This window comes from Eleutherodactylus coqui, chromosome 11, assembly GCF_035609145.1.
Source record: "Eleutherodactylus coqui strain aEleCoq1 chromosome 11, aEleCoq1.hap1, whole genome shotgun sequence".
NCBI classification, from domain to species: Eukaryota; Metazoa; Chordata; class Amphibia; order Anura; family Eleutherodactylidae; genus Eleutherodactylus; species Eleutherodactylus coqui.
Genome location: NC_089847.1, coordinates 76,447,106 through 76,473,928, shown reverse-complemented (window position 1 = coordinate 76,473,928; position 26,823 = coordinate 76,447,106). Strand labels below are relative to the sequence as shown.

General features: G+C 42.8%; 1 protein-coding gene across 1 annotated transcript in view; it reads left to right on the top strand.

Moving 5' to 3' along the window:
* Positions 1–14,490, top strand: part of DUS2 (dihydrouridine synthase 2) — a 97,129-nt gene extending 82,639 nt beyond the window's left edge. Inside the window, exons 13-16 of the mRNA XM_066582681.1 lie at positions 1,486–1,641; positions 3,771–3,858; positions 9,922–9,995; positions 14,186–14,490. Coding sequence (XP_066438778.1) covers positions 1,486–1,641; positions 3,771–3,858; positions 9,922–9,995; positions 14,186–14,399 — 532 coding nt within the window. The 3' untranslated portion in view covers positions 14,400–14,490. The remainder of the gene's footprint in view (positions 1–1,485; positions 1,642–3,770; positions 3,859–9,921; positions 9,996–14,185) is intronic.
* Positions 14,491–26,823: the final 12,333 nt, after the last annotated feature.

Here is a 26,823-nt window from a genome sequence, read left to right as displayed (position 1 = left end):
CATCCACCAGCTAAGAAAGCTGAGAATCAATCAATGTAGCCTGCAGAGGGAAAACTGGAGAAAAATGCAGGCTTCAAGTCATATATTGTAATACTTAGAAATGTTATTCCTCGTGTACACACACGACAGACTTAATTAAAGGGGTTGTCCCGCGCCGAAACGGGTTTTTTTTTTTTTCAACCCCCCCCCCGTTCGGCGCGAGACAACCCCGATGCAGGGAGGTAAAGAAAGCTCACCGGAGCGCTTACCTGAATCCCCGCGCTCCGGTGACTTCTCTACTCACCGCTGAAGATGGCCTCTTCCTCCGTGGACCGCAGCTCTTCTGTGCGGTCCACTGCCGATTCCAGCCTCCTGATTGGCTGGAATCGGCACGTGACGGGGCGGAGCTACACGGAGCTACACGGAGCCCCATAGAAGACTGCAGAAGACCCGGACTGCGCAAGCGCGGCTAATTTGGCCATCGGAGGGCGAAAATTAGTCGGCACCATGGAGACGAGGACGCCAGCAACGGAACAGGTAAGTATAAAACTTTTTATAACTTCTGCATGGCTCATAATTAATGCACAATGTACATTACAAAGTGCATTATTATGGCCATGCAGAAGTGTACAGACCCACTTGCTGCCTCGGGACAACCCCTTTAATTTTAAAAAGTCTATCTGCTTGCTGAACTTATCTCATCTTACACACAGCCTTCTGTAAAAGCTAATAACACATATATTTGTATACGCAGAAAAGTTAGGCTTCGTGTCCATAAGTGTTTTAGCGATTTTGTATAGAACGTCTCTGCTGTCAGAGACTGTGTATGGCTGCGAGTGCACTGCACATGGCTGCGTATCGCATACACAGACGGATGTGCAATATGCCTTTTTTGTTAAATTCCTGGCTCTGTTTTAGAGCAGAGATGCGTACGAAAAGGCCACCCTCATACACAATGTCTTTCATACTCTGCCTATACCCATGTATGAGGGCTCACGTTGCTTGTGTCCGCAGAAAAATAGCATGCTGTGATTTATTTCTCGTACATATGGATACGCAGTGTCTACACTCACATGTGCGTGGATCAGTGAAAGTCCATTGACTTCTGTTGAATCCATTCCCACGCTTATCACGCCTAATATGCAGTGAAAATACAGTAATGGACATCAGCCCTTAGTCTGTGCACTCCCCTTCCCCTATGAACTGCAACAGCAGTAACTTTGTAGCAATGACCTGAGCAGATCTATCACTAACAGCTACTTCACCACATCACATCCTTTCAAGCCAAAAACCACAGTCAGTCCTCTGCACAGATTATTCTTAGAGCACATGAATGAGTTCTAAAATACCCCATTCACAAATATTGCCGTTGTAATTTTAGCTGATGACAGAAATCACAACATTAACAACATTTAATGTCTATTTTGGGGTTTATTTGCTACTAGTATTGTTAGGATTTTGAAAATAAGGATTATTGAGATGTTTCTACTTGTTCTTCTTGCTTAGTGAAGTATTTGAAATGAGTTCGTTTTACGAGAGCTGCCAATTGTCTCAGGAAGCCAGGAAAGCATCCCTAAATATCAACAATCAAGAGAATCTAGAACCAGATGACGACAATGAGGAAAATCATGACAGAATTCAAATGCCTGTCAAGTTTGAAAGGTAAGCCCCTTTAGGACAATTCAGGTAACACTTATAAGATAATATGTCAGAAAATTGAAAGAATCAGACCCTGCATTAACTGTACGAGTACAACGTATAACAAAATATAAAATTCTACTCTGTAAATACAGCAATGTGTTTAAAGATGTTTTCCTGGGAGGAGTGGGGTTAAAATATAAGCCCTACTGCGAAAATAAGCCCTAGCTGAAGAAAAGAGGGGAAAAAAAGATACATCACCTTTGAAGCGCTGTCCGGGGCTCCGCTGCATCTTCTTCCTGGTCCCAGGCACTGTTTTTCATCTCTTCTGCCCGAGGATTGAAAACTTGCCGCCTCCTGGAAGCGCTGTCTGTGATTGGTTGGCTGATGCTCAGCCAATCAGAGCCAGCACTCAGTGAATAGCTGTGCTGGCTGTAATTGGCTAAGCATCAGCCAATCAGGCAGCGCTTCCAGAAGGCGGGGATTTTTCAATTCCCGGTCAGAAAAGATGAAGGAGAATAGTGCTGGGAACCTGGGGAGAAGACACCGGAGATGACAGTGCTTCTAAGGTGATGTATACTTTTTTTTTCTTCCTGCAGTTAGGGCTTAGGTTAGGGCTTTGACAGTAGGATTTCCTACTGTCAAAGTTGCATCGCATGAAAGTCGTATTTTCGTGTGATGCAACAGAGAGGAAGGCTCCATAGGGAAACGTGGGCTACAAAACCTCACGAGTTGCGTGCATATCGTGTGACTTGCAAGGTTTTTGTGTCGGGATGTTGCATGCTACAAAACATTGCGCATGTGAATTAACCCATAGGAAAGCATGGGTTTCACATACATGCGATTTGTAGCCCGTGTGAACAAGGACCTATACACAGCATAGTTGATAAGTTTATGATTACAGAGGCTCCGACTGCTTGGATCCCCAGCAGCATGAGAATAGCGGTCCTCAAGTCCGTGCAAATTGTGCAGCAGTGCACATGCAAGACTCATAACTCCAATCACATTCATGGAGAAAGCCAAGTCTAGTGCTTAGTTATCTCCATCTGTTCCATGGAAGTGGGGGAGAGTTTGTTGATCAATGACATTAAAGGTCTTCTCTTAAATTCACACAAAATAAAAAGCTAATTGTTTTTTACAGACATAAACCTCTGATGAAAGGATGCAGTGTATGCCATTGTATAGTCATATGGTGGCATCCATTGCAAATAGACTCCCATGGTTTAAAAAAAAAAAAAAACTTATACTATGCGATATGAATTTTCTTTACTGGATCCACCTACATAGAATAGCTTTGTATACTGTGCTATTCTATACAGTGAAAAAGGGAGCCCTTGTGGCATATGGTTGTGGTAACTGCAATAGGTTGTATATCAAAAAATAAATAACATTTTGGTTTATTGCACCCTGGTGGCCAATCTAGTGAACTGCACCAACTGCAATATGTCGTATGTCAACAGACCAATGAGAAACCGTCAAATTCCCTCTCTTTCTATAGGACAAATCAAGATGATGGGGGCAGAATGGGAATGTTTTTTGTCTCTCCTGTAAAGTTTGATAGATTTGATATACAACCTGTTGCAGTTACCATGACAATATATAGGGTGAATGGGGCTTATGGATACATTTGGCATATGTGCCAAGAGCTTTCCCAGTGCATACACTGACTGTAGTTCACAAACACAATATAAAGACAACATCATCTTTAATGTTATGTATATATGTTCACCACAGTATATCAACATGGAGGGAGCTTGCCTTTAGGGTCGCCGAGGATCGTTAATAACTAAATGGCTAACAACAACATAGTATATCATCATGAGATTTTATGATACCAAAAACTTTAAATGCCTTAAAAGTGTATTTCCATCTCAGTTAATCATGGTTGAGATTGGAATAGTCTTCTGTGTGCTAGGGCCAGCGGTGGGGATTATGGGAGAAGCTAAACTCCATATGCTTTTGCTGTTTTTTGAACTCCTATTCACTTCTATGGAAGTTACGGAAACAACATACAGCAGCCACTTCAGCTGCTTCCTTATTTCTGGCTGCATCAAAAAGACAAGTATTCCCATCCCAGCCATGATCAACTAGTTTTAGTAATTATTTTTTTTCTGTGTCTGTTTAATACTGGCTTCTTTTCTTCTCCACCGTAGAAAAGACTACCTTCCTCAGGTTACACCTAAGATGTTTCTTTTGGAGTGGTGCAGGAGAGAAAAGTTGCCTCAGCCTGTTTACTGTACAGTAAGTTCACCAAACTACTTCTAGTAGAGAGAGAGTCTGCAAATTTACTACATGTACTGAAAATATTAAGAAACAACTTTGGAAGCTCCCATGAATCGACGTGTGTAGTAGTTACTGTGTATGTCAATTAGTATAATGTGATTGTTCTCAGTAAGAGAAATCAAGTAATGTCGTAGATATGATACCTTTTAATGGCTAAAAAAAAAAATACATGACGTTATAGCGAGCGTTCAAACTTACTTAGGGTTCTGTCTCAGGCATAATGAAATAGATTTGAAGAGGTGTCTGTGTGTGTGTGTGTGTGTGTGTGTGTGTGTGTGTGTGTGTGTGTGTGTGTGTGTGTGTGTGTGTGTATGTATGTATATATTATACACACATATACATACGACAAGGCAGAGACATCATGTGATTAATTTACACTTAATTTTTTTACCAGAACAGGATGAGTAGAGAAATAAATACTTAAATAGTCCAGTACTAAAGATGTGAAAGTTTTATGGTCTCTGAATTAGTATTAGGGGGTCACCAAGCCAGCGTGTTATCTATGCTATAGATTTCTCATACTTCCCATTCTCGCATGAGCCCTCTTGAATAATTTAGGCCCGTGTTGAAAGTGTCAAAAGTTGTTAGAAATGTGTCCTCCCAAATTCTTCTATGGCTTTGTGACTTGAAATTGTGCCTTTTAATATGGTGACTTTCATGTGTTCTATGTTGTGTATGTGACTAGAGAAGTCCTCAGCCACAGGTAATTCTGTCTTTCTTTCTTTAATTGTGTAACGGTGAGACCTCATCCTCGCTTTCAGTTTTTTCCTTGTTTCTCAAACTATTAGAGGTACACGACCGTTTCCTTTCTTTGTGTATTGGAGTAGTTGATTTCTGGGTATCCTGGTGGCTCTGGTGATTCGATCATCAACTGAGGTGGGATGGTAGCCCTGATTTTAAAAATGTCTTTTTAAGATGGTACAAATGTTCATCTCTGTCTGTTGGGTTGCAGCAGATCTAGTTGTATCCGATGGCCTGGCTGTAGATAATGGATGTGTTTTAGGTTGGGAACTGTCCCATCTGATTTATGTGGGCCGATAAATCGGTTTCCGGTATAGGGATGTCTGTATTGAGTTGTTTGAAATCCTTATGGTGGTGTCCAAAAAGTTGATTTCAGTGTATGATTAGCTTAATGTCAGGTTTATGGTGGGGTGGAATGCATTTTATTAGTTCTTGTTCGGTGGTGGTCCAAATGATAATGATGTCATCAATGTATTAGAAGTAGGCCAATGGTTTGATGGGGCAGGAGGCCCCATCTTGTGTTAATTAATAAGTAAATTAGTAAGCAATTCTACAACATCAGACACAATGTCATTTTACTTCTAAAAAGTGACATTGAAAATATACAATGTTACAGTGACAGTAATAATGTAAGGGTATGCTTACACAATTGCAATCTGCTGTCAACTTCAACTAACCCTTATTTTATGTGGATTTGGTGCAGAATCCACTGCAAATTCTGCCGTCTGAACAGGGGCTAATAGTATTTCTACCCTTTGAATTCATTGCACTTGGTGGTAAGTTAGAGCCTGCATTCTACCCCAGAGAAGCATTGACAATATATATTTTTTTCTTTTGTCTTTTTATGCTTTTTCAAAATCTTTTTGCCCAGAGAATGTGTCTCACTGCTCATTAACTCTTCGGCAAAATTACGTATTACATAGCCATTTAGTTATAATTACATGGACAGCAATAGCCCACAAAAGCATTGCGGAATCCGGAGCAGGTGACTGTCTCCGGATTCCGCAGCAAATACTTGCCACGGCATGCTATGTAAAAGTGGGTTTCCATGCCCGCAAGCGGAAATCAATCCTGATTTTCCGCTCGCGGGGATAAATCGCAGCATGTTCTATTTTGAACCGTATACCGCGCGGACGGCTTCCAGCAGAAGCCTTCCATCCGGTGGCCCTTCTGCTATCATCATTGCCGAAGGGCCATGGGGTTCATGTCATCGCCTAGGGAAGACATGGTCACATCTGTACTGCGCCAGTCAGCACATCCGCAGTATAGAAGAAAAAATATCCGGGGACCGAGTCAGATTTTTCTGTGGGGTCCTGCCTGCGGAATCCGACCTGATCGTGTGCATTCGGCCATAGGATGTGATAACCTAATAAAAAGAAAGGTAGGCCTTCTATGCTGTAAATGTTATACACAGTGGTAAGAAAACATAATGCACTGTAGACTGCTAGAGGTAAGGTCGGAAGAGCTAATAAGACCCAGCAAGTAGGGTTTTGAGAGCTTACATGAGCTCCTTTAATGTAGGATAGTTAGTTTGATGTAGATGCAGTAGGATAGTTTGTTTTTATTACAGTAGAAAACTGCATGGCACATGTGGACAAATGTCGTCTAGGAGGTAATTCCAAATATCATCAGCCAGTACCGAGATGCTTTAAGGCCGGCTCCATGTAACCCCAAGACAGATATGCACAGTGCCCTTGTTGTATGCGTTATGCCAGTTTGACTCGAGAACAGAGTGCTGAAGTCAAAAAGGCAGGCCATGCCAGCCTCTCCATACCTGCATCATTTTGACTGACGGTTCTTCTCTCTGCTTGTGTATAGGGAGAGAACTGTCCGTTAACATGCTGTGGGTAATTAGAGCCTGGCGCAGTCCATCTCTTTGACTTGAGAGCTCCTACAAAGGGCATTCCGCCTTTCAGCAGTATCTTTCTACATACATACTTAGTAGGTATACAGCCTCCGCAGTAATCCCTTCTATAATAGTCACAAGCATCCCCTCTCCTTACACAGTGCAGTACATGTGGCCTGGTTTTGTCCAGTTCTATTGTATGATGTCCATCTGGTGTAAGACTACAACTTGACTCAGCAAATGCAGGTATTGATCCAGAAAAAAATGTGAATGCATTATAAAATAAATTAGAAGCTATGATACATGTTGTATATCACTGTATATACTCGAGTATAAGCCTAGTTTTTCAGAACATTTTTTTGTGCTGAAAAGCCCCCCTCAGCTTATACTCGAGTCAGGGAAGGCTTAAAAAAAAAAAAACCTCCATGCTCCCCTCCCAGTCTGTGTCTCCGGCGGCGGTGCGGCAGGCTGCTTGAATTCTCTCCGCTGTCATTCCCCACCGTCCTCTTTGCTCGGCTCTGTCATCCCCCGCCATCAGCGCTTTGTAAGTAAGAGCTGTGATTGGATCGAGGGTCAGCCAATCGCAGCCGGTGCTCGATTATTCACAGCCAATCAAGCTGCTTTAGAATTCTCCCTGCTGTTATCTCTCTGCTCGGCTTTCAAATCCCCTGCCGTCAGTGCTGTGTAAGTAAGCGCTGTGATTGGATCGAGCGCCAGCGCTGACTTACACAGCACTGACAGAGCCAAGCAGAGAGGACGGCGGGGAATAACAGCGTGGAGAATTCAGGCAGCTTGTCGCACAGACACAGACTCCGGCTGGGAGGTGAGTATGGAGGGTTTTTATTTTACCCAGTATATAGTCAAGTATAGCTCGGCTTATACTCGAGTCAATAAGTTTTCCCATTTTTTTTGTGGTGAAACTTATTGTCTTGGCTTATACCGTATTTTTCGCTTTATAAGACGCACCTAGGTTTTAGAGGAGGAAAATAGGAAAAAAATATTTCGAACTCCCCCAGAGCAGGCAGTTAGTTGGGTAATACATGAGGAATAAAGAGCAGTAGTACCAACTCAGAATGAAGTATATAAAACTTGTCAACCTGCCATTCAGAATCCAGAAAAGCTGAGTGTAAATGTAATGGTGATCTTATTACTTATCACTCAGCTTTCCAGGAGCCCTGAATGTCATGTTTGACTAGTTATAGCAATGCATGTTGTATACATGCTTGCATAACTCTGCAGTTGGCATTCAGGATTCTGGAAGAGCTGAGTGACAATGTAATGATGATTCCATTAGTTGTCACTCAACTTTCCATGATCCTGCATGGCATTTCTCATTATGGCTATGTATGGTGTATAAATGTGTGCATAACTAAGCACAAGTATATACACCATACATACAGCTCTCACCCACCTCTGCTATGTAGCCAACAGATAAGTGTTGTCCATTTGCTCAGATGTCATGGTGTCCAGCAGCAACAATGACCCCGGCTACAGGTCCTCTGATCTCTGCTTTACGTCCTTCCCAACCTCACCAGAGAGCTCAGGAAAATACCAGCCTAAGGGGTGCAACGATGGACCGAGATGGCATGATCCCCCTACAGCTGACTGATGAGGGGGAGCAGAAGTTCCCTCTCATTAATGAGCTGTTTCTACGAGCATCGGGCGCTGCTACAGATCGTACCTGCAATGTGTATCAGCCTGTCAGCTCCATAGCAGGACAACAGCTCCCCGCTACTCCCCCGCCCCCAGCAATCAGCTGTTGTCGACCGCTCTGCTCTCCTGCTGTTTCCCCGCCCCCCCAGCAATCAGCTGTTGTCAGCCACTCTGCTCTCCTGTTTGTATACCAAGGGCCGGCAGCTCAGTGAGAAGGATTTACTATCTGTTTCAGCTCTCGGACAGGTCAGATTTCAGCATGTTCGCTCTATAGGATGCACTGACATTTTCCACCCACTGTGGAGGGGAAAAAGGTGCGTCTTATAGAGCGAAAAATATGGTACTTGGATCGGCTAATACTCGAGTATATACAGTAATTGTAATGCATGCTGTAAGGGTGGTTTTGCATAGGTAGATAATCTGCCGGCGCTAATGAGCACTGGCTAACAATAAGCATGTTGGTCAGAGCTCGTTCCTTTTGTGTAGATTGTCTGTACAGTCATTACTACTATCGTTCGCCCCTATACCGAATCTATTAGAAGGTGGCACATCTCCTCCGTTACAGAGACGCAGTCTGCTCTTGACCTGCAGATGCAGAGCTGCTGGCAGTGCCAGTCAGCGGCTGTCTCTCAGATGCTTTCACCATCCACAGCTCTGATTGACATTTATAGCAGCCCCATGCCCCTAACAAATGCTGTGACTAGTTTTGTATCAAAACTGCTGACAAAATCCCTTTAACGAGCCATACAGGCATGCTCTCCTGTCCAGTCTTACGGTTGCTGAAGACAACTGACCAATGTCCAGAGAGTATTGTGCATAGGTGTTTTTACATTTCATTAACCTCTCAAATGATACTAGGCATTACACACTTGCCCCAGCAACTGTCCCATCTTGCCTGCAATGGCATCTCTTCCCACCCAACCTCAGGTCAACCAGAAGAGTATATCTGCACCACCCTTCTTAAACTAGTGTCACTACTGCTATCCCTATTAGAATATGTCAGCTGTGTGGTTTGACACGATGGTAACCTTTTTCTTACTGCAATATTCTGTGTGCTTTGATTCACTTCTGAAGACGGACTTCACACCACCTAACTGACAAAATGGGACGTTTATATATTTTGTTGTATTCTGTAATTTTTATTTACTTATGTATGTAATTATGTTTTGTGCTATGTCCCGTCATATAAGACCAATGGGGGACATTCACTTTTTTTATTTGACACTTTTCCACTGTAGCTGGGGTGTCTATAGGAGCCCCAGTTACAGGAAAAACAACCCCCTGTAGTGACAGTCACCGGCAGAGCTGGCCATTGTCTAGTATGACCCTACATCTCTGCTGTAGCAGGGAACCTGGACGGTTACATGACCCCTGGGTCCCGCAGTGGGGGGGGGGGGGGCACGGTCTTTTCTTTTAAAATATGGGTCTGCCAGTTATGCTCTCATTAGAACTGTGGTGATATTACTTTAGTCTGTGTATTTGAATTAGCAGCTAGCCCATTTGTCCCCCTTGCCACCTTCTGCTGGATGTGATGGTTTGTACTTCTATATGCACAACAGGACCCATTCCAATTATTAAAGTTGAGCTAATAAAACTTAGGGTTTCATTATTTCTGTATGCATTAATCTTATTGTAAGTTTTTTTTCAATACCATATTTTTATATGGAAAATTGTATTTTCATTGCATGAGCTACTGCCACCTTTTTGAGGCTGTACATTTTGACTATAATGTTTATTTAAAGAAAATATTTCGTAAATTTTTTTTTTTTTTTTTTTTTTAGGTTCAGAGAACACTTGATAAATTTTTCCGCTCCGTTGTTACTGTGAATGAAAAGAAATATTGTTCGACTCTGTGGTAAGTTTGAGTTAGCTATTTTATGAACTCTTTCATGACATGGAATGTTTTGAACCCTGTGCTGAAGTGCAAATTTTCACCTATTCAGCCTATTATCCTGCAATGATGGTTCAGAGAGAGGCAAAAAAAAAACATGAGGTAGAAGCCAATTCTCCTAGTTTTAGTGGAAAAATTTGTTCCCGACTCCAAATCTGGCAGTCAGAATAAATCCCTGGATCAGTAACCCTTCTGAAGCAATCAGTGATAAAAGGTAATATTGAGACAGTCAAGAAAGGCGTCCAGGCCCCTTTTGTACTCTTTTACTGAGTTTGCCATCACCACATCCTCAGGTAGAGAGTTCCACAGTATCACTGCTCTTACAGTAGAGAACCCCTTTCTATGTCCGTGTAGAAACCACCTTCTGGAAAAAGAGAATGTTACCTTAAATTTTTTTTTTTGCTTACATTTACCCAACATTCTTCGTTTCCAGGTAAGGCATTTTCTTTTCTATGCCAAAGAGCAGCTAGTGCGGGGTATAACAGCCAAACATTGGGGCAAGGATTCTGCGAGATGGAAGGATGATCCACCACTATCGATCACTGATAACATCCCATTAGGTCACAGTTACTAGTTATTTGTATACACATGCAGAAAAGACACAGATTTTGTTTTTGTTGTATGCTTCAAAGTCCCCCTTTTAAAGGGTGAATTCTTGTGGCATCATTAATAATATCATAGGGTTCACCTGCAACCAACTGCATAAGCAGCAGCTTTTGCATTTGAAGACTTAGCAGTCCGTATGATTACATGGGTCATACTGAAAATATCTCAAAAGTGGTCAAAGTTTTTATTAAATTACTTAGTTAATTCAAATCATACATGACCTACTCAACCGTCTCTATCACAAGTAATGTATTCATCACTGAATGCCACTTGGGTATCCTCCTTGGAAAAAATTTATGTGTCCACTGCTGTACCCACTTCTTCACAGCCACTTTCACCTCATCTGTGTCATCAAATCATTGTCCCAGAAAACTGTCCAGAGGCAGGGTCTAATAGGCCTAACTGCAAGAAAAGTGAAAAGGACAACACTGTACACTGCAGTACGCAAGTAGGGCAGTGCTTTATGGGTAATCACAGCTTCAATGTGTGGGACTAGTGGCGATTTTCTAGTTCCTAATCTAATAATAATTTAGTTTATTATCTCATTCCTAATAATGTACTGGTTCGACGTGTTTCTGCTGTAATAACACAGCTTCCTCAGGAACCAAACTACTAAGCTTAAATAGATTCTTTGAAACAACCCCTTTTCTGTTTCTACAAAAGGATTCACCAAGAACAATCAATAGTGCTGAACTGGTGCGGAGGTAGAGTTCAATAACTTTTGCTTAGGTAGCGGTTCCATCTATCTGATAAGGTACCCTAACCTAGCCCAGATCCCCCTCGCCCCCAAAATTAAAAATTCTGCAGCGACACCAGCCTAAAAGGTTGTCTGTTATCCTGGTATAGCTCCAAATAGGTTTGTTTTTGGTGTCTTGTCAAACAAGGAATATTATGTGTTTAGAGGTTCCATTGAACACCTCCGTCTTATTGACAATTCATCCCGCCATCAGGTTATTTGTTGAATATATGCGTTTGTTAGTTGAAGCCCGGTGTAATTGGTTTTTAGAGTAACTTATTACGAAAAGTTACATTTTATAGATGGAATAAGAATCTACTCAGTGAAAGTTTAAAGGGATAAATGAGTCCGCCAGTGTAAAGTCTCATTTACAAGAGGTCGCCATGCAGTGGTAGATGGGTCACAGACGCTCAAAGTGTGCATTAAGCACTTTTTCTACTATTTTCAGCTTTGCCATGTATTCAAAGCGAAGGTTGGGTCTCTAACATCAGTTGTAGCCTTTCCTGAGCTCGAGAATCTCATTGATACTCCTGATCTTCCAAAAATTGTGATGCAAATTTTATGCTCTCATTCAAACAGTTGGGGCAGAACCCTTTAACAGAGCTTACTCCGAGTGAAGTATAGATATTCCTACCTTAGCGCCTGAGCACTGGGAAGAGATGGAATACTACTTTTCTGCTGTGATCAGTGCTCAAGATTTCCTAATCAAAGTTAAATTCTATAATAAAGCTTACTTTATATACCCTGTTAAACCTAAAAGGATTGGAGCCTTCACTTCAGATGTCAGCCTGAGGAAGGTACTTTTCTACACTTAGTGTGGCCTTGTTTGAAAGTTCCCCATTTTAGAGAGATACCTTAAAGGGGTTGTCTCGCGAAATCAAGTGGGGTTATACACTTCTGTATGGCCATAATAATGCACTTTGTAATATACATTGTGCATTAAATATGAGCCATACAGAAGTTATTCACTTACCTGCTCCGTTGCTAGCGTCCTCGTCTCCATGGTTCCGTCTAAATTCGCTGGCAGCTTGCTTTTTTAGACGCGCTTGCGCAGTCCAGTCTTCTCCTTTCAGCACGAGCCGCTTCAGTGTGCTCCCCGCTACAGCTCGTCTGCGCATGCGTAGACGAGCTGTCATTGCTCAGGAGCGCGCTGGAGCGGCCATTCTGTACCATTCTCTGTTAGAGGAAGGTGCAGAGCCGCTCAGCTGTCCCGAGAAGCCGCCCAGCTGTCCCGCCGTCCTGCCGCCCAGGTAAGTGATGGGCCGGGGGGGCTGCCGCTGCGCCGGGGGGGGGGCTGCACCGGAGGGGGGGGGCTGTCGCTGTGATGGGGGGCTGTCGCTGTGATGGGGGGGGCTGTCGCTGCGATGGGGGGGCTGCTGCTGTGCCGGGGGGGGGGCTGTCGCTGTGATGGGGGGGCTGTCGCTGTTCCGGGGGGGGTGGGCTGCCGCTGTGCCGGGGGGGGGGCTGTCGCTGTGCCGGGGGGGAGCTGCGCCGGTTACCTGCTGCCTGGCGGTGGGTGACTGTGTGCCGTGGTCGGCCGCGTTCAATCCAGGGGTCCGGTCGGCGGCTGCGGGGCGTCTGGTTGTCAGGGAGACACAGCTGGTAGCGTCTCGGGAGTGCGCACGTCGGGCTACAGCAAGCGGTGGGAAAAGAGCCGGCGGCCATCTTGGGAAAATTTTTATAAGTTGCTGAAACGCTGGAACAGTAAGTACAAACCAGCTAGAAAAGTCATTTACAGGGGGGCTTAGTAATGTATGCTTAATTAGGGGGACTGGGCAAAAAAAAAATTTCACTGCTTCTGCGAGACAACCCCTTTAATATTTATGCACAACTTTAGTTTTTCTGATAGCTTGTAGAGATGAGCGAGCGTACTCGGAAAAGCACTAGTCGCTCGAGTAATTTGCTTTATCCGAGTATCGCTGTGTTCGTCCCTGAAGATTCGGGTGCCGCTGCGGCTGACAGGTGAGTCGCAGGGGAGAGCGGGCGGGAGAGAGGGAGAGAAAGATCTCCCCTCCGTTCCTCCCCGCTCTCCCCTGCAGCTCCCCGCTCCGTGCCGGCACCCTAATCTTCAGGGACGAGCACAGCGATACTCGGATAAAGCAAATTACTCGAGCGAGTAGTGCTTTTCCGAGTACGCTCGCTCATCTCTAATAGCTTGACTTCCCTGGCCTGTGTGTTAGATCTCATTGGCAGTATTGTGCCGAGGACATACAACAAGATCTATGTCTGGTTTTTACTGTTTTGGGCCAGGAAAATAATTATAATGGCTTGGAAATTCTTGAATGCCTTTATGGTCACTTATGTCGTCCAACTAGTTAATTATATCCCAATACATGAAAATCTTGTACCTAAACCAGAAGTGCCTGTATAAATTAGATGACTGGACTCCTGGGTGGATCTTAAAAACACTACATCATATAGATATCATATAAAAAGCACATGCAGCGCTTTCTCTTGCAGTATTTTGAGCTGGATCTGTGACGGAACCTCCGGTTGGAAGTTCTGACACAGATGTAAATCCGGCCTAAGATGGTCAACTGCTTGTAAATATGATCCGATCTTGAAGAAAAGGCTTCACTTTCATAAATTGGACAATATGGACTCTAGATAACTTCGTGAGAAGTGTTCTCTACAGAACAAAACAAGTGTCAGTCTTTTATAAAACCAGTAAACTAGCCCCAGGGGAGGGGATTTAAATAAAGGTAATGATGCGGAAAATTTAACAAAAATATCACCAAAAATTGAAAATAAATGTGAGACAATGCTTTTTTTTTCACAATATCAAAACATTTCCTGTTTATTCGTCTCTCAGGGACAAGTCAAAGAAGTTAGCAGAACAGGCTGCAGCCATTGTATGTCTTCGAACATTAGGACTTCCAGAAGGAAAGCTTGGGGAGGAAGAAAGTATTCTTATTCAGAAGAGAAAAAGAGGAAACCAAGATGAAAGTGCTGACACGACCGGCCCCGAAGAGCAGGTTAAAAAAAGACTCCATAACAATGAGAAGTTTGATGACTCAAAAGATTAGCAACAGAATGGACCCCATACCTCAGTTGTGAATGCACATTTTATTTTATTTTTACAATATTTTATTGAATAAATTATGCAAACAACTCAAATGTATATTCAGTGAGCGTCTTAGTTTAGTTCTAGGTTTAGAATAAGTGGTGGCAGCATCTTTCCCATCTGACTACAGTAATGAGTTCTTAGTCTAGCAGGTCCGCACAACTTGGTAGAGGACAAAATGTAAAATCTTGGACCACAGATGGGTTTGCAGTGGCTCACGTTGTAGGTAAAGGTAATCTGGCTGTAAGTAAAGGTAATGATTACAAAGTAAGCTGCTAAAAACCTATCGCTCATTTGTCACCCCAAAAAATTTTACTCTCCAAAAAGTGCTCAGTTCACTGCACCAATGTGATAACTATGTAACTGTAAGGTCACAAACTATCATGAGCTGTAATTTTATATATATATTGCTTTTATAATACAGTGTATATCACTGCAATATGAAAGCTTAACTGCTCTTTTAAGCCTTCTTAAATTCTAAGCTACCGCTGCATTGCTTTCTGTGTCGGCGCCGCTGTTCCTTGCACCGCAGCTCCCGGGGCCTAAAGGACCTTCGCCGAATAACAGTCAAGTGAGCAGCCACACAACGAGGGAGAGGATTTACACCACATTCAAGTCACGCAGCTGAAGCCCGCTATTCCTCCTCTTGCTGCGTTGCATAGCCATTTACATGTCTGTTATTCAGGGAAGGGTCTGTACCTGGTAAAGTTTACTGCTAGCGTGACATGAGTATGCCGTGGACTGTGGCATGACCAGGGCCAGCTTCTTGACATTAGTCAGTCTGCAGGCCTCCAGCAATCCTCTGCCAGGCCGCCTGTCGTGCAGGCTTGGTCTAGTGCAACATTGTCACGTGCTCTAAACTTGGAAACAGAAACAAATAGTGTATTATAATAACACTAACATAAAAACCTGGAAATTTTAGTTATTTATTTTGGCTAAGTTTGTTTTTGTTTGTGTTGTAAAAATATGTCAGCTCTCCAGGGAGTCTCTGTGTTTTTTTGTATTCTTTCTTTTATTAACTTTTGGCAATATACAAAGAAAAATATAATGACATAATAGGAATAAAAAGCAGGCATATTACGGTCAGGGGAAACTTACAAAAGGAAAAAATACGAAGTTGCTGAAGACGAGTCAAATCCTTGACCGTTTTGTGCAGCAGGGTCTTTTCAAAGCAGCCTATTCCATCAGCATATAGGGGAAAAAAACTACAATAAACTCTGCTGCTACAGAGGGGTCATCGTATAGAAAAGCAGAACATCGTTGTAACAATAACTTGGGTAAACAAAGTTTGGAAGCAAAAAAAGGCATACCGGGCGTCTCCGGTTTACAAAAATAAAGAAAGGGAAGACCAGAAAAGAGCAATGCAATCTATATTTGTTTTAGAAAAACAAGATTTATGGTAGGCATGAAAACATCTAAGCACATTTTAAAGGTATGTCTGATATTCAGGTGACTATACACATTCCAGCCACGGACCCTCCGGTTTTACGGAGGCTTCAGAATTGAAGCCCAATTTCCCCATTCCCGGATACCATTCTATTATCAAAGGCGGCCTGGAGATTTCCCAAAGTTGCAGAATAACTGTACGAGATGCCATTAGCAAGAATTTCAGCAAACTTTTGAAAGTCTCTTCAGTGTGCCTAATATAGAGGAGTGTTGGGAAGAAGTATCCTTGTGATTGTTATTTCAACAACCTTAAAGGGGTCTTCTCCTAGTTGAGCTTCTCCAGATCAGCTCACTGCAGGCTGGGACCAGCTTGTTATGAGGGCTGGTTATCACAAACTCCTTTCTGCTGGGTCAGTGAAGGTCACATCCCTGTGCTGTAGCTTCACTGCCTAGGAAGGAATTGTAATCTATTTCAGAGACAGCTCGCATGAGAAATCTCTGAAGAAGATAGGCAGTCCTCCTGCTGGCCTGTGAGCTGTGGCGTAATGTACATTGGCAGACTGCCAACCTAATGTACCTAACCTCACAGGAAGGAGAAGAATCAGGCAGCTGGAGGTGATGTGACACCCTGGACTGCAGGAGACAGGAGAAGATAAGGGAGGTGAAGATCAGGTAAGTAGACTGATGGGGGAGGAATAGATAAGTATAGCATTTTTGTTTTTTAGTGACAGAACCCCTTTAAGCCAAAGGTTTGCAGAATCTGAGACTCCCATCAAATATGAGCCATTGTACCCTGAGCCCACGTCCAGCACCAACAGCTGGCCGGAGTTGTAGGAAAGAGTGCATGCATTACCAACGAAACCTTATACCAGCATGTCTTAATCTTGTAGTTGGTTTCTTGGAACTTGCAAGAGAGCAACATTTTATGTCTGAGTATAAACTGTTTCTCTCGAACAGACTTGGGAAAGGACTGCTCAAGCTCTCTTTCCCAGCTAGTAATGAAAGTGTGGGTCTTTCCTGATGCGGTATTTAACACAAGGTCAAAAATAGAGATAGCTCTGGGTGGTGGCTTAGAGACAAACATAATGACTCAAAGGGTGTTAGTTGGTGATGGACTTGTAACTATGATGTATGCTTCTCTAAAAGTGAGTCAGCTCCATATACTGCAAGAGGCTGCTGAAAAAAAAACAAGCAGGTGCAGGAACAATGTCTCCATAGAGCTTCAGAGAGAGGTTGGTATTGGTCTGATAAAAGGCGAAGGTGTAAGAACAAGGCACTTCCAAGAAGGAACCAGTCTCCATACCTGGTGCAAAATCAGGATTACCCATTATGGGCATCAAACGACCATCTGGGGAGAATAAACTGATGAAGATATAACCTACAGGTCTTCATGAAACTGTGTGCTGGATAGAGGAGGGTGGCTAATAGTGACTCTGACCATAAAGGTTTTTGCCACTATTGTATTGCTGTCAATGGAATCGGGAACACGTAGACCTCTATACGAACCCAAAGTTTTGTATCTGAGTGAGAGAACCAATCTAGGATCCACATTTCTACAGAGGACATATAATAGAAAAGGTTGTCTGTCCTTATTCTTTCTTCTCCCTAAAATAGACTTAGTGATTCTTGGGGGTTTATCTGCCCAAACAGAGGAGGAAAAAAGTTATATGACCTTTGCAAAAAAAAAAAACAACTTGGGCAATTACATCTCATCTACTGTGTGCATTGTTTTCTAATAAAATATGTCAAAGAAAAAACAACTTGGGCAGAGTTACTGGAATCGTCTGAACAAGATAGAGTAGACATGGCAAAATATTCATCTTTGATATATTCTACCTAGCTAATTCTTTGCAGTCCCACTTAGTCAGGTCTGTCGGAATAGCCTTCGGAAGTAGAAGATAAATCCAAACGGGATTTGAAGGCGATTGTGAATGGGTTAATCAGACCCTCAATCCCAAAAAGCTCCTGTATCACTGGTCCTAGCAGACTTCTTAGAACAGAGATTGATGCTAACTACCGTCTAATCAAGCAACACCTGCCTTTCTAACTTTACTGATGCAGTTCTCTCCTTCTCCCCACCACACAAACACACAAAAAAGTTTCTTTTCTCTATACAGAATATAGCACAATCGCTAAAATCTGGCATCAGCAGGATGTTACTCTTTATATCATCTCTTAAAACATCTCAGAATGCCCAAATCATCAGAAAATGTAAAAACATAAAAATAGATAACCAACAACCCTGATGGTGGCTTGTCAGGCACTGCTTGCATTCGCAGAAAATTATTAGGACAAATAAACTTTTCATTCGCTGCTTGTTCTTACAGCTTATCTCCACAAGCTTATATAGATGGTGCAGTGAGACAAGAGGAGCAATATACTAAGTATTGCCTCCACCTAGTGGACTACTATGTTTACTACATCTATTTAGTTGCACTCGGTGAGAGTGTCTTAGTAAAACCATACTCCCTTTTCAACGTTATACCAAGTAAAGCTTCAACTCTAAAACCACAATACTACTTGCTTCTGGCATTCTGAACAGGGAAAGTTGTATTTTTTTTCACACTGGATTAGGAGTGACAAGAATAGTTCAAGCAGCAATGATTTTATTGCATATAATGTTCTCAAACATAACTTCAGCTTTGCTCGTAGATGGTGTGCAGCAACACCTTTTGAATTAGTGCACTTACACCTCAGTTCTTAATTATTACTACCTGTGAAGTGTCTTTTGCTAAAAAAATGAGCATGAGAAAGCTAAAGCCTACTGCTTTAGAAAAGCTACCAGACTTTTTCAATCGCCATGAGCCCATACAGAGAATCAGAACCCAAGCAGTCCATGTATGCAAGAGCAGCATCCAGGGGTACTATTGAAAGAACGTTGATACTCACATCCTTTTTTTTTTTTTTTTTTTAAGGAACATTTATTTAGACAAAAAAGGTAATTTTCTACGGAAGTAGCATTCACCAAAAAGAATGCGCACATTGCTGATACATCACAGTGCATGAGAACTGAGAAAAACAGACAAAATGTGAAAACACTGAATGTCTCTCATATTTGTGTGCATTTCTCTTAAAACAAAATATTTGGCTGTTCATTTTCACTTTTATTTATCAATTACCCATAATGGAACAAACCCAAACCAAGGAGGACTTCTAGTCTCAGAGCCCCCAAAACACCAGGAGGGAAAAAAAAGGGAAAAACAAGACAAAAAAAGGAGAAAAAAAAAAGAAAAACCACACCCCACTTTCAAAAAACTGATACTCGCATCCTTAGATGAAGTTAAACCTTTATTGTGCCCATATACAATGACAATGTTTCGGCCGCTGTCCGCGGTATTTGTCAAGTTTGACTTGACAAAGACCGTGGACAGCGGTGTAAACGTGGTCGTCGTATATGGGCACAATAAAGCTTTAACTTTGTCTAAGGATGTGAGTATCGACGTTCTTTCAGTAGTACTTCTGGATGCTGCTCTTGCATACATGGACTGCTTGTGAATATATGGTTCAGGATCCAGAACCAGGTTACAAGCGTGCATCCCCCACCCTATACAGAATCCTCCCTCTTGCATTAAGGTATGTTCGTGTGCTGCTGCCAACTAAGAATCTGTGTGGAGAATCAGATCCCAGACATGCCTGCTTGCAATGCCTTCTAGCATTCTCTAAACAACTACTTCCCTAATATTCAAAATAGCAGAGTGCAAAATTCTCCTCTGTCCTCACCTGATAGTAAAGGGCCTGCAACTAAAAGAAGCCATATCTCACCATCTCAGACTTTTTCATCTTATGACTTTGATGACCTTCGATGTGAAGCTCCACATACCACCACCATAATGAAAAATATGTTACATTCCCCGCAACATAACATCACTACTACCATTGATAAAATTATCCAGCAATTGAAGTCTGGGCACCCGCACTGATTGTGCGGAGATTAAAATGGCTGAATATGCTGCAGCACAAAACAAGCTGGTTGATGTGCCTAACTCTCTTGAAGACAAAAAGTGAAATAGCTCAAGACTAAACTGATCAATCAAGAGGACAGATCCAAAATTAGGGGCACGCCTGAAAATAGATCTCCTCCAAAAATTTCTACTTACATGCAGACGGCATGCCCGATGCCTTGGGGTCACACTGGACTCTGACCTCTCCTTTGCCCCCCATATCCAATCTCTGGCCCAAACATGCCACATGCACTCCAGAAATATTGCTAAAATACGTCCGTTCCTAACCACGGACACGCTAAAGACGCTCGTGGTTGCCCTCATCCACTCCCGGCTTGACTACTGCAACTCGCTACTCATTGGCCTCCCCCGCAGTAGACTCGCTCCACTTCAATCCATACTAAATGCAGCAGCTAGACTCATTTTTCTATCCAGTCGTTTTTCAGACGCCTCTGCATTATGCCAGTCGCTGCATTGGCTGCCCATCCACTGCAGAACTAAATTTAAACTCCTCTACCTCACTCATAAAGCTCTTCATGGCGCTGCGCCACCATACATCGCCTCCCTACTGCCAGTACACCACCCAGCGCGCTCACTCCGATCTGCTAACACACTCAGACTAAACCCCCCTGTAATACGAACCTCACATGCTCATCTACAGGACTTCACCAGAGCAGCACCCATCCTCTGGAATGCTCTACCCCAAGGCATCCGGACAATTCCCGATGCACGAAACTTCAGACGTGCCTTAAAAACGCACCTCTTCAGGGAAGCATACCAAATCTCCTGACCTAGTCCTCGCCCCTCCCTATGGTGCCCCACCCTGTTTGCCTTCTAATAAATGATCTGTACATGAAATTTCCTATTGCCTGTGTTCCCCAACCCCTGCACCTCCTGTACCACCCTCAACCCATTTGTGTCTAACCCAATGTATCTCACATTGTAATTGTTGCAATTGTTGCATTGTTTTGCATTTATCCATGCCTGAAAGCGCTGCGGAATAAGTTGGCGCTATACAAATAAAGATTATTATTATTATAGACTATGTTTAAATTATTAATCCAGCTCGGACACCTAACCATTAATAGAACTCCTAGGCTCCCTACAGACAAAAATGTCCCTGGCCCTGTTCCCAGAGATGTCTTCATTAGGGTCCATCTCTATTATATTAAAGACTTAATCCTTCTGGATGCGCAGAAAATAGGGAAATTGCCAGACGCATAAGCAAACATCTCTTTTCCCTGATCTTTCTGCTTCCACTTTGCAGACAGTTCTGACCAATTATTTCCATTCTCAGAGAACGACATATTAAATTTAAATGGAGATTTCCAGTTAGTTATAACTTAATTTATTTGATACTCACGGGGTAACATAGCCTTCTCAATCAGGTATGCCTAATTATATGTAGAGGTTTCCAAGCACTTGTGTTTTATTGTTACAATGCAAAAGGTTATCTTATGTGGCATCCCCACAAAGTCAACAATTCAAAGTCTACAGCATGTGTGATACTTCTGTCTTAGTAAAACATTACAAAAGGTTGATTATAACAAAGCTGCATGTTCAGTGCCTGAGACCCTATTAGTAAAATTACAATACAGGACTTTTATGCATGTACGTCATGCTACACACACGGCAAAAATATTTTATACACAACACTACTGCATAAAAGAATTCAATGCTCTCACGCAGTGAAGGTAATTGTTTTCAAAGGCGGCATCCAACATGTGATATTCTCCCTGAATGAAGAAAACACATTGCTTTAAAAATGTCATTTAACAGCATTTTCCCCAAAACAGCATTCTCCAACCAAAGAACCAAAAGCGTTGACTCGGACTGGACCGCCTGAGGTGATTTATTTAGCAATCGCTTTTTCTCAGGCTGTTTTTACGCGGGCAATTTTAATTTTCTGCATTGTGAGATACGCAAAACTCAAATGGAAATAGAACCCATTATTTGGTTTACATGTGCAATTTTTCTCTTGCAGCAATGCTGTGAGATAGAAAATTTGCAGCATGTCCTATTTTTCTGCGATTTCAAAGAAAACTCACCCATTATTTCTTATGGATCAGTTAGAAAATTGGACTCGCATGTAGATGTGATTTTTATGCGAGTGCAATGCGATTTTTTTATTTTTACTGTTGAAAAAATAACATGCGTTTTTCATATGCATGAAAATTGCATGTATCCCGATGTGTTTCAAAACGTATCGCACTCAAAGGCAAACTCACATTTCCAAAGTTGTTTGAACCGATATTGCGTTCGCTTATGTAAATACAGACCTATATAGTTTATGATGCTCTTTAGATGTAAGCTGTTACACACCAATGTGTCTATTACCCCACTTAAATATGATATGGGGTATTTCACATGCCATGATATTCTTCCTTATCTTATAGTTTGTTTTATTGTTTTATTGTTACAATTATTTGCTTGTACAATGTTAGCATCTTTTCTTATTGTTACCTAGGTATTGGGTTTACTTTCTGGGTGGACATCGCTTGCTGTTTCTACCAATTTTATCATGCTGATTTAATAGATCCTCCAATAATGTAAGAGAACGGAGCAGCCCCTTTAAAATAAATATTTTTTGGAAAGAGGCTCTATTACTCAGTAGTGACATAATTTTCACACAGAAAACACATTAAGGGCGCAGTCAGACGCACATGTTTTAGGTCCGTGGCAAACAAACGCTTCTAAAAGAACCGATGGGTTGTTATAGAAGTACTCATATGCTAGGAATTTGCAGCGCAAAACAGCATGTAGCTTAAAAAAAGATAGAACATGCACTATCTGTGGTTCGTGCCGGCAGGAGTTTCTATTGACTCCTATGGGAGCAGAAGTTAATGTAAACTCCTGCACTGACAATAGATTCCCCGCTGCTTACAGCAAAGCATTTAAAAGGTGCTTCTGGCCTGGAGCACCTTTTAAATATACCACTGCTAACTCCTGTTAGTCCCCGCGGGGATGAGGGAACTCCTTGAGGGTTCCGTTACTTCACACGGGGACTGACAGGATTTTGCAACGGGACATTTAAAAGGTGCTTTTGGGCAGCACCTTTTAAATATCCTGCTGTAAGCAGCAGGGTATTCCTACTGCTCCCTGCTGGTCCATTCCCCAGTAGTGGGGGGCAGTAGGGGACTCAGCCCACCTCTCCCCCCCCCCCAAGGGAATTCTCTATAGCGGGGAGAGGGGCGTGGCAGGTCCCACTAGCCCCGCCCCCTCTCTCTGCGCTATGGGGAAATCCCTGTGCATATGAAATTTGCTGGTCCCGCGTTTCCCGCATATAAGCGCAAAAAAAAAAGTTGGCTGACTGCGCTCTTAAGGTCTTATGAATCCTTATGCTGAAATTTTCACTATTTAGTATTACCTCAGCATCTTCTTAAGGCTGATAAGTCCTTATTGCTGTGTGTGATACAGTGGCCTTTTCCCAACATGACATTGATGTAATACTGTCATGGCAGATATTTAAGGGCTATTTACTTGGGACAATTATCATGCAAAATTCATACAAACTAATGAAAATGCACAATAATCATTACATGTAAATGCAAAGCCATTATTTACTATCTGTTTACTTTTCATTTGTCACTCACTGTCAACCAGCATAACAATCATCGCTGAGTCACTCCCTTCACGCTGTGTCTAAACGCTCCCCAATCAGCGCTTCACATAGAATAGGGATTTACCAGAGCGAGAAGAGAGTAATACTCAGCGGCGATCTGCCCGTCTAAACGCTACGCGAGCACTAACAACTAGCAGTGGTTTCACCCGCTCGTGCAGATCGTTTAGCCAATAGTCATCCCGTGTAAATGGGGCATTAATTATAGTTTGTGGAATTAACACCAGCTGGTATACTTTGGTCAATGTTTACTTACCAGACTCATCAACAACAAACATTAAATAAAATCTTACATAATGCCGAGAAACTGGCCAAGGGGCTTCTTAAGTTGGTGAAGACTTTAATGAATTCTGATATTGACACATCTAGCCTCTCCATGCCACCTTTATTCACGAACTTCTTCATTCATAATTGTGAACTATACAATGCCTGGAATAATCAACATGGAAACAAGTGTGATTATACATATTTTTCAACACCCAATAAGGTTTATACAAGGATAGATTTTTCCTGTGAAATATTGCCACTTTTGGGGGTACCTGTTAGAATCCAAAATCTGTATCATCGCATGGTCAAACCACGCATCCTATAAAATGCAGCAATATTCTTTAATTTATAATCAAAGACACAAATCGGAGAGAGGACACAGTGCAATAGCATATTGCAGGGCAAGCCTCGCTGTTTTACATCAACATTTAATCCATGTGGTGTTACAGAATTTAATTAAGAAAACCATTCAAGTTCCTTCTTATTTTAACGTAAAGCAGAAATATGGTCAAGGATCATACATTTTAACTCCTCTATGTACATAGAATCTCAGATTTTAGGGTTTTTTGCTGTCACTGTAGACATGGCTTTAGTACCCAGCCATAACGAAAACATGTCTACAGTGTATACATTTACAGTCTTTCCCTCAGCCAATTCACATGCTTTGATCAGGGCAAGCAACTGTAAACTTTGGGCAAAATTTATGACAGGATTAAGAGTCTCTGAATATACAACATAAGTGTCATCTGCTATTGCACAGCCTGTAGCAAATCCTCCCTCTGAATTTTGGTGTCTTAACCCATCTACATAGAGAACCATTTCAGCATTTGAGATAGCCTCATCCAGTACATGATTGGGAGGGTTGTAGAACAAAATCGGTATTAGTGTATCTTGACGCCACCAGGAAGTCCTGGTGGAGTCCAGATTGACGCCACCAGGAAGTCCTGGTAGAGTCAAGATTGAAAGGGGGGTGACGCCCCCTGTACTTGATTCGCTGCACAGCTCAGGTCCTCTCAGGTCCTGCTAAACCACTAACGTAATGCTGCAGGTGAAAGTCCTATGGTTCTTCGGGTCGGCCACTACTGCAGCCTGGGATTGCAGCAGCTAAAACCCACTTTCTCTGGCAGCGCAGCAGAAGACTGCACCCCACTCTGTGTTTAAGCGCTGAGCGGGGTAGCAGGGGAGGATTTGCTGTGTGTAATAACCCTTCCCCGCTGTCCTACGACAAGCCGTCAGCCCGCTCTGTGTAACAGCGCTGAGCAGAGTCGTCATTAGTCAGGACGCAGAGTGCCGCGAAGCGGGCCCCACACCCCCACATAAGTACAATTGTGCTGCACAGCAGGGACGACAGTGCGCCGGCCCTCCAGTAACTGAAATACGCAGTGCAGACAGAGAGGCGCAGGGAGCTGGCAGCAGCGCACATACGTCGCTTACATGCGCCCCCCCCTCCTTCCACACACTGCCTAAGGAGAGCACGGAGCCTACAGCGTCAGCCGACAGAGTAAGGGGGTCAGGCGTTTCACTGCGGAGGGCTACTCAGTCACATAGCAGCCCTTAAGCACCTTCCAGGACCTTCTGCTCTTGACCCTATCAGGAGCTAGGGTTGTGATAGGGACATTTTCCCTGTCAAACCCCTAGCTTCTGGTGGCGTCAAGATACACTAATACCGCACAAATCTACCACTTGCTCACAATCGTCTTTTGGTTTCTATCCCATCTCATCTGTTAGTTGTGTAAGAGTAGCAGAATTTTGCACATTACACCAGAGTCCTTTAATATTGGATGGTGTCAACAGCAAGGTCATCTGGTCAAACCCCATGCTCAATGCAGGATTCACTAAATCATCCCAGACAGATGTCTGTCCAGCCTCTGCTTGAAGATTTCCACTGAAGAACTCACCACCTCCTATGGCAACCTGTTCAACTCATTGATCACCTTTACTGTCTAATATCTAATTTGTGTCTCCTCCCTTTCAGTTTCATCCCATTACTTCTAGTCTTTCCATGTACAAATGAGAATAGGGCTGATCCCTCTGCACTGTGACAGCTCTTCAGATATTTGTAAACAGCTATTAAGTCTCCTCTCAGCCTTCTTTTTTGCAAGCTAAACATTCCCAGATTCTGATAGGGTCTTGTGTGGCACACAGTGTTAAGCTCTCACTCACGACCTAAAGGTTGCGAATTCAATCCCCGCAAGGTTCAGGTAGCCGGCTCAAGGTTGACTCAGCCTTCCATCCTTCTGAGATCGGTAAAATAAGTACCGGGGTAATAAATAAATTACCTGAAAGCGAAATAAGTTAGCGCTAACAAGTCCCTGTCACCCTCCAGTTTGTCTGTCATATTTGGTCAACCTACCAGGAGAGAGATGTCAGGCTGGGGACCCATGATAAACAACTAGTTACCCAAGAATGTCTGCTGCCATCTTTATAAGCTTAAGCGCTGTGAAATATGTTGGCGCTATACAAATAAAGTTTATTATTATTATACATGTAGCAAAATTTAATTTGGCACTGTATTGCTCACTGTTTTCTGTTTAAGCCCATACTTCTGAAGACTGTCACTCCTAGACATTACAGAATGGCTTAGTATAGATTGAGAGTGCTAATGATGTTGCACTTACTATGGCATACTTCTATTTATCAACAGCCTGTTTCTCTTCATCAGACAACTCAATAAGCCAAAGGGGCCCCCAAAAGATCCAAGTTGGTAACTGTACACAATTAAAAAACCAAACAGTTAACTCAGCCTACTTCTCCTGTTTATCTACTCCATGCTGCCTGTTCTCTACTTGCCTCCCTACTCCATGCTGCCTGTTCTCTACTTGCCTCCCTGAAGCTAGCAATGGTCACATGATCGTATTACCCTGGAAGTGAGGGGAGATTGGAGCAGCATGGACCGTACCAGCGGGGAAAGTGAGAGGGGAGGTAGGTAAACAGTTTTTTTTTTCCATTCATTTTACAGTATTAAGTCCATACTGAGTGGACGCATTAAAAAAGGGGGAATAACGGGAGATTGTTCAAGACTGGGGGCATAGTACATGGGGGTAGTATTAAAGGCTGGTGGCATTATCAAAAACAATTCAAGACTAAGAGCATGATAAAGGGGCATTTTTCAAGACCAGGGGCATAAATGGGAGGTGTTAAAGACTGGGACATTACTAAAAGCGGCACTTACT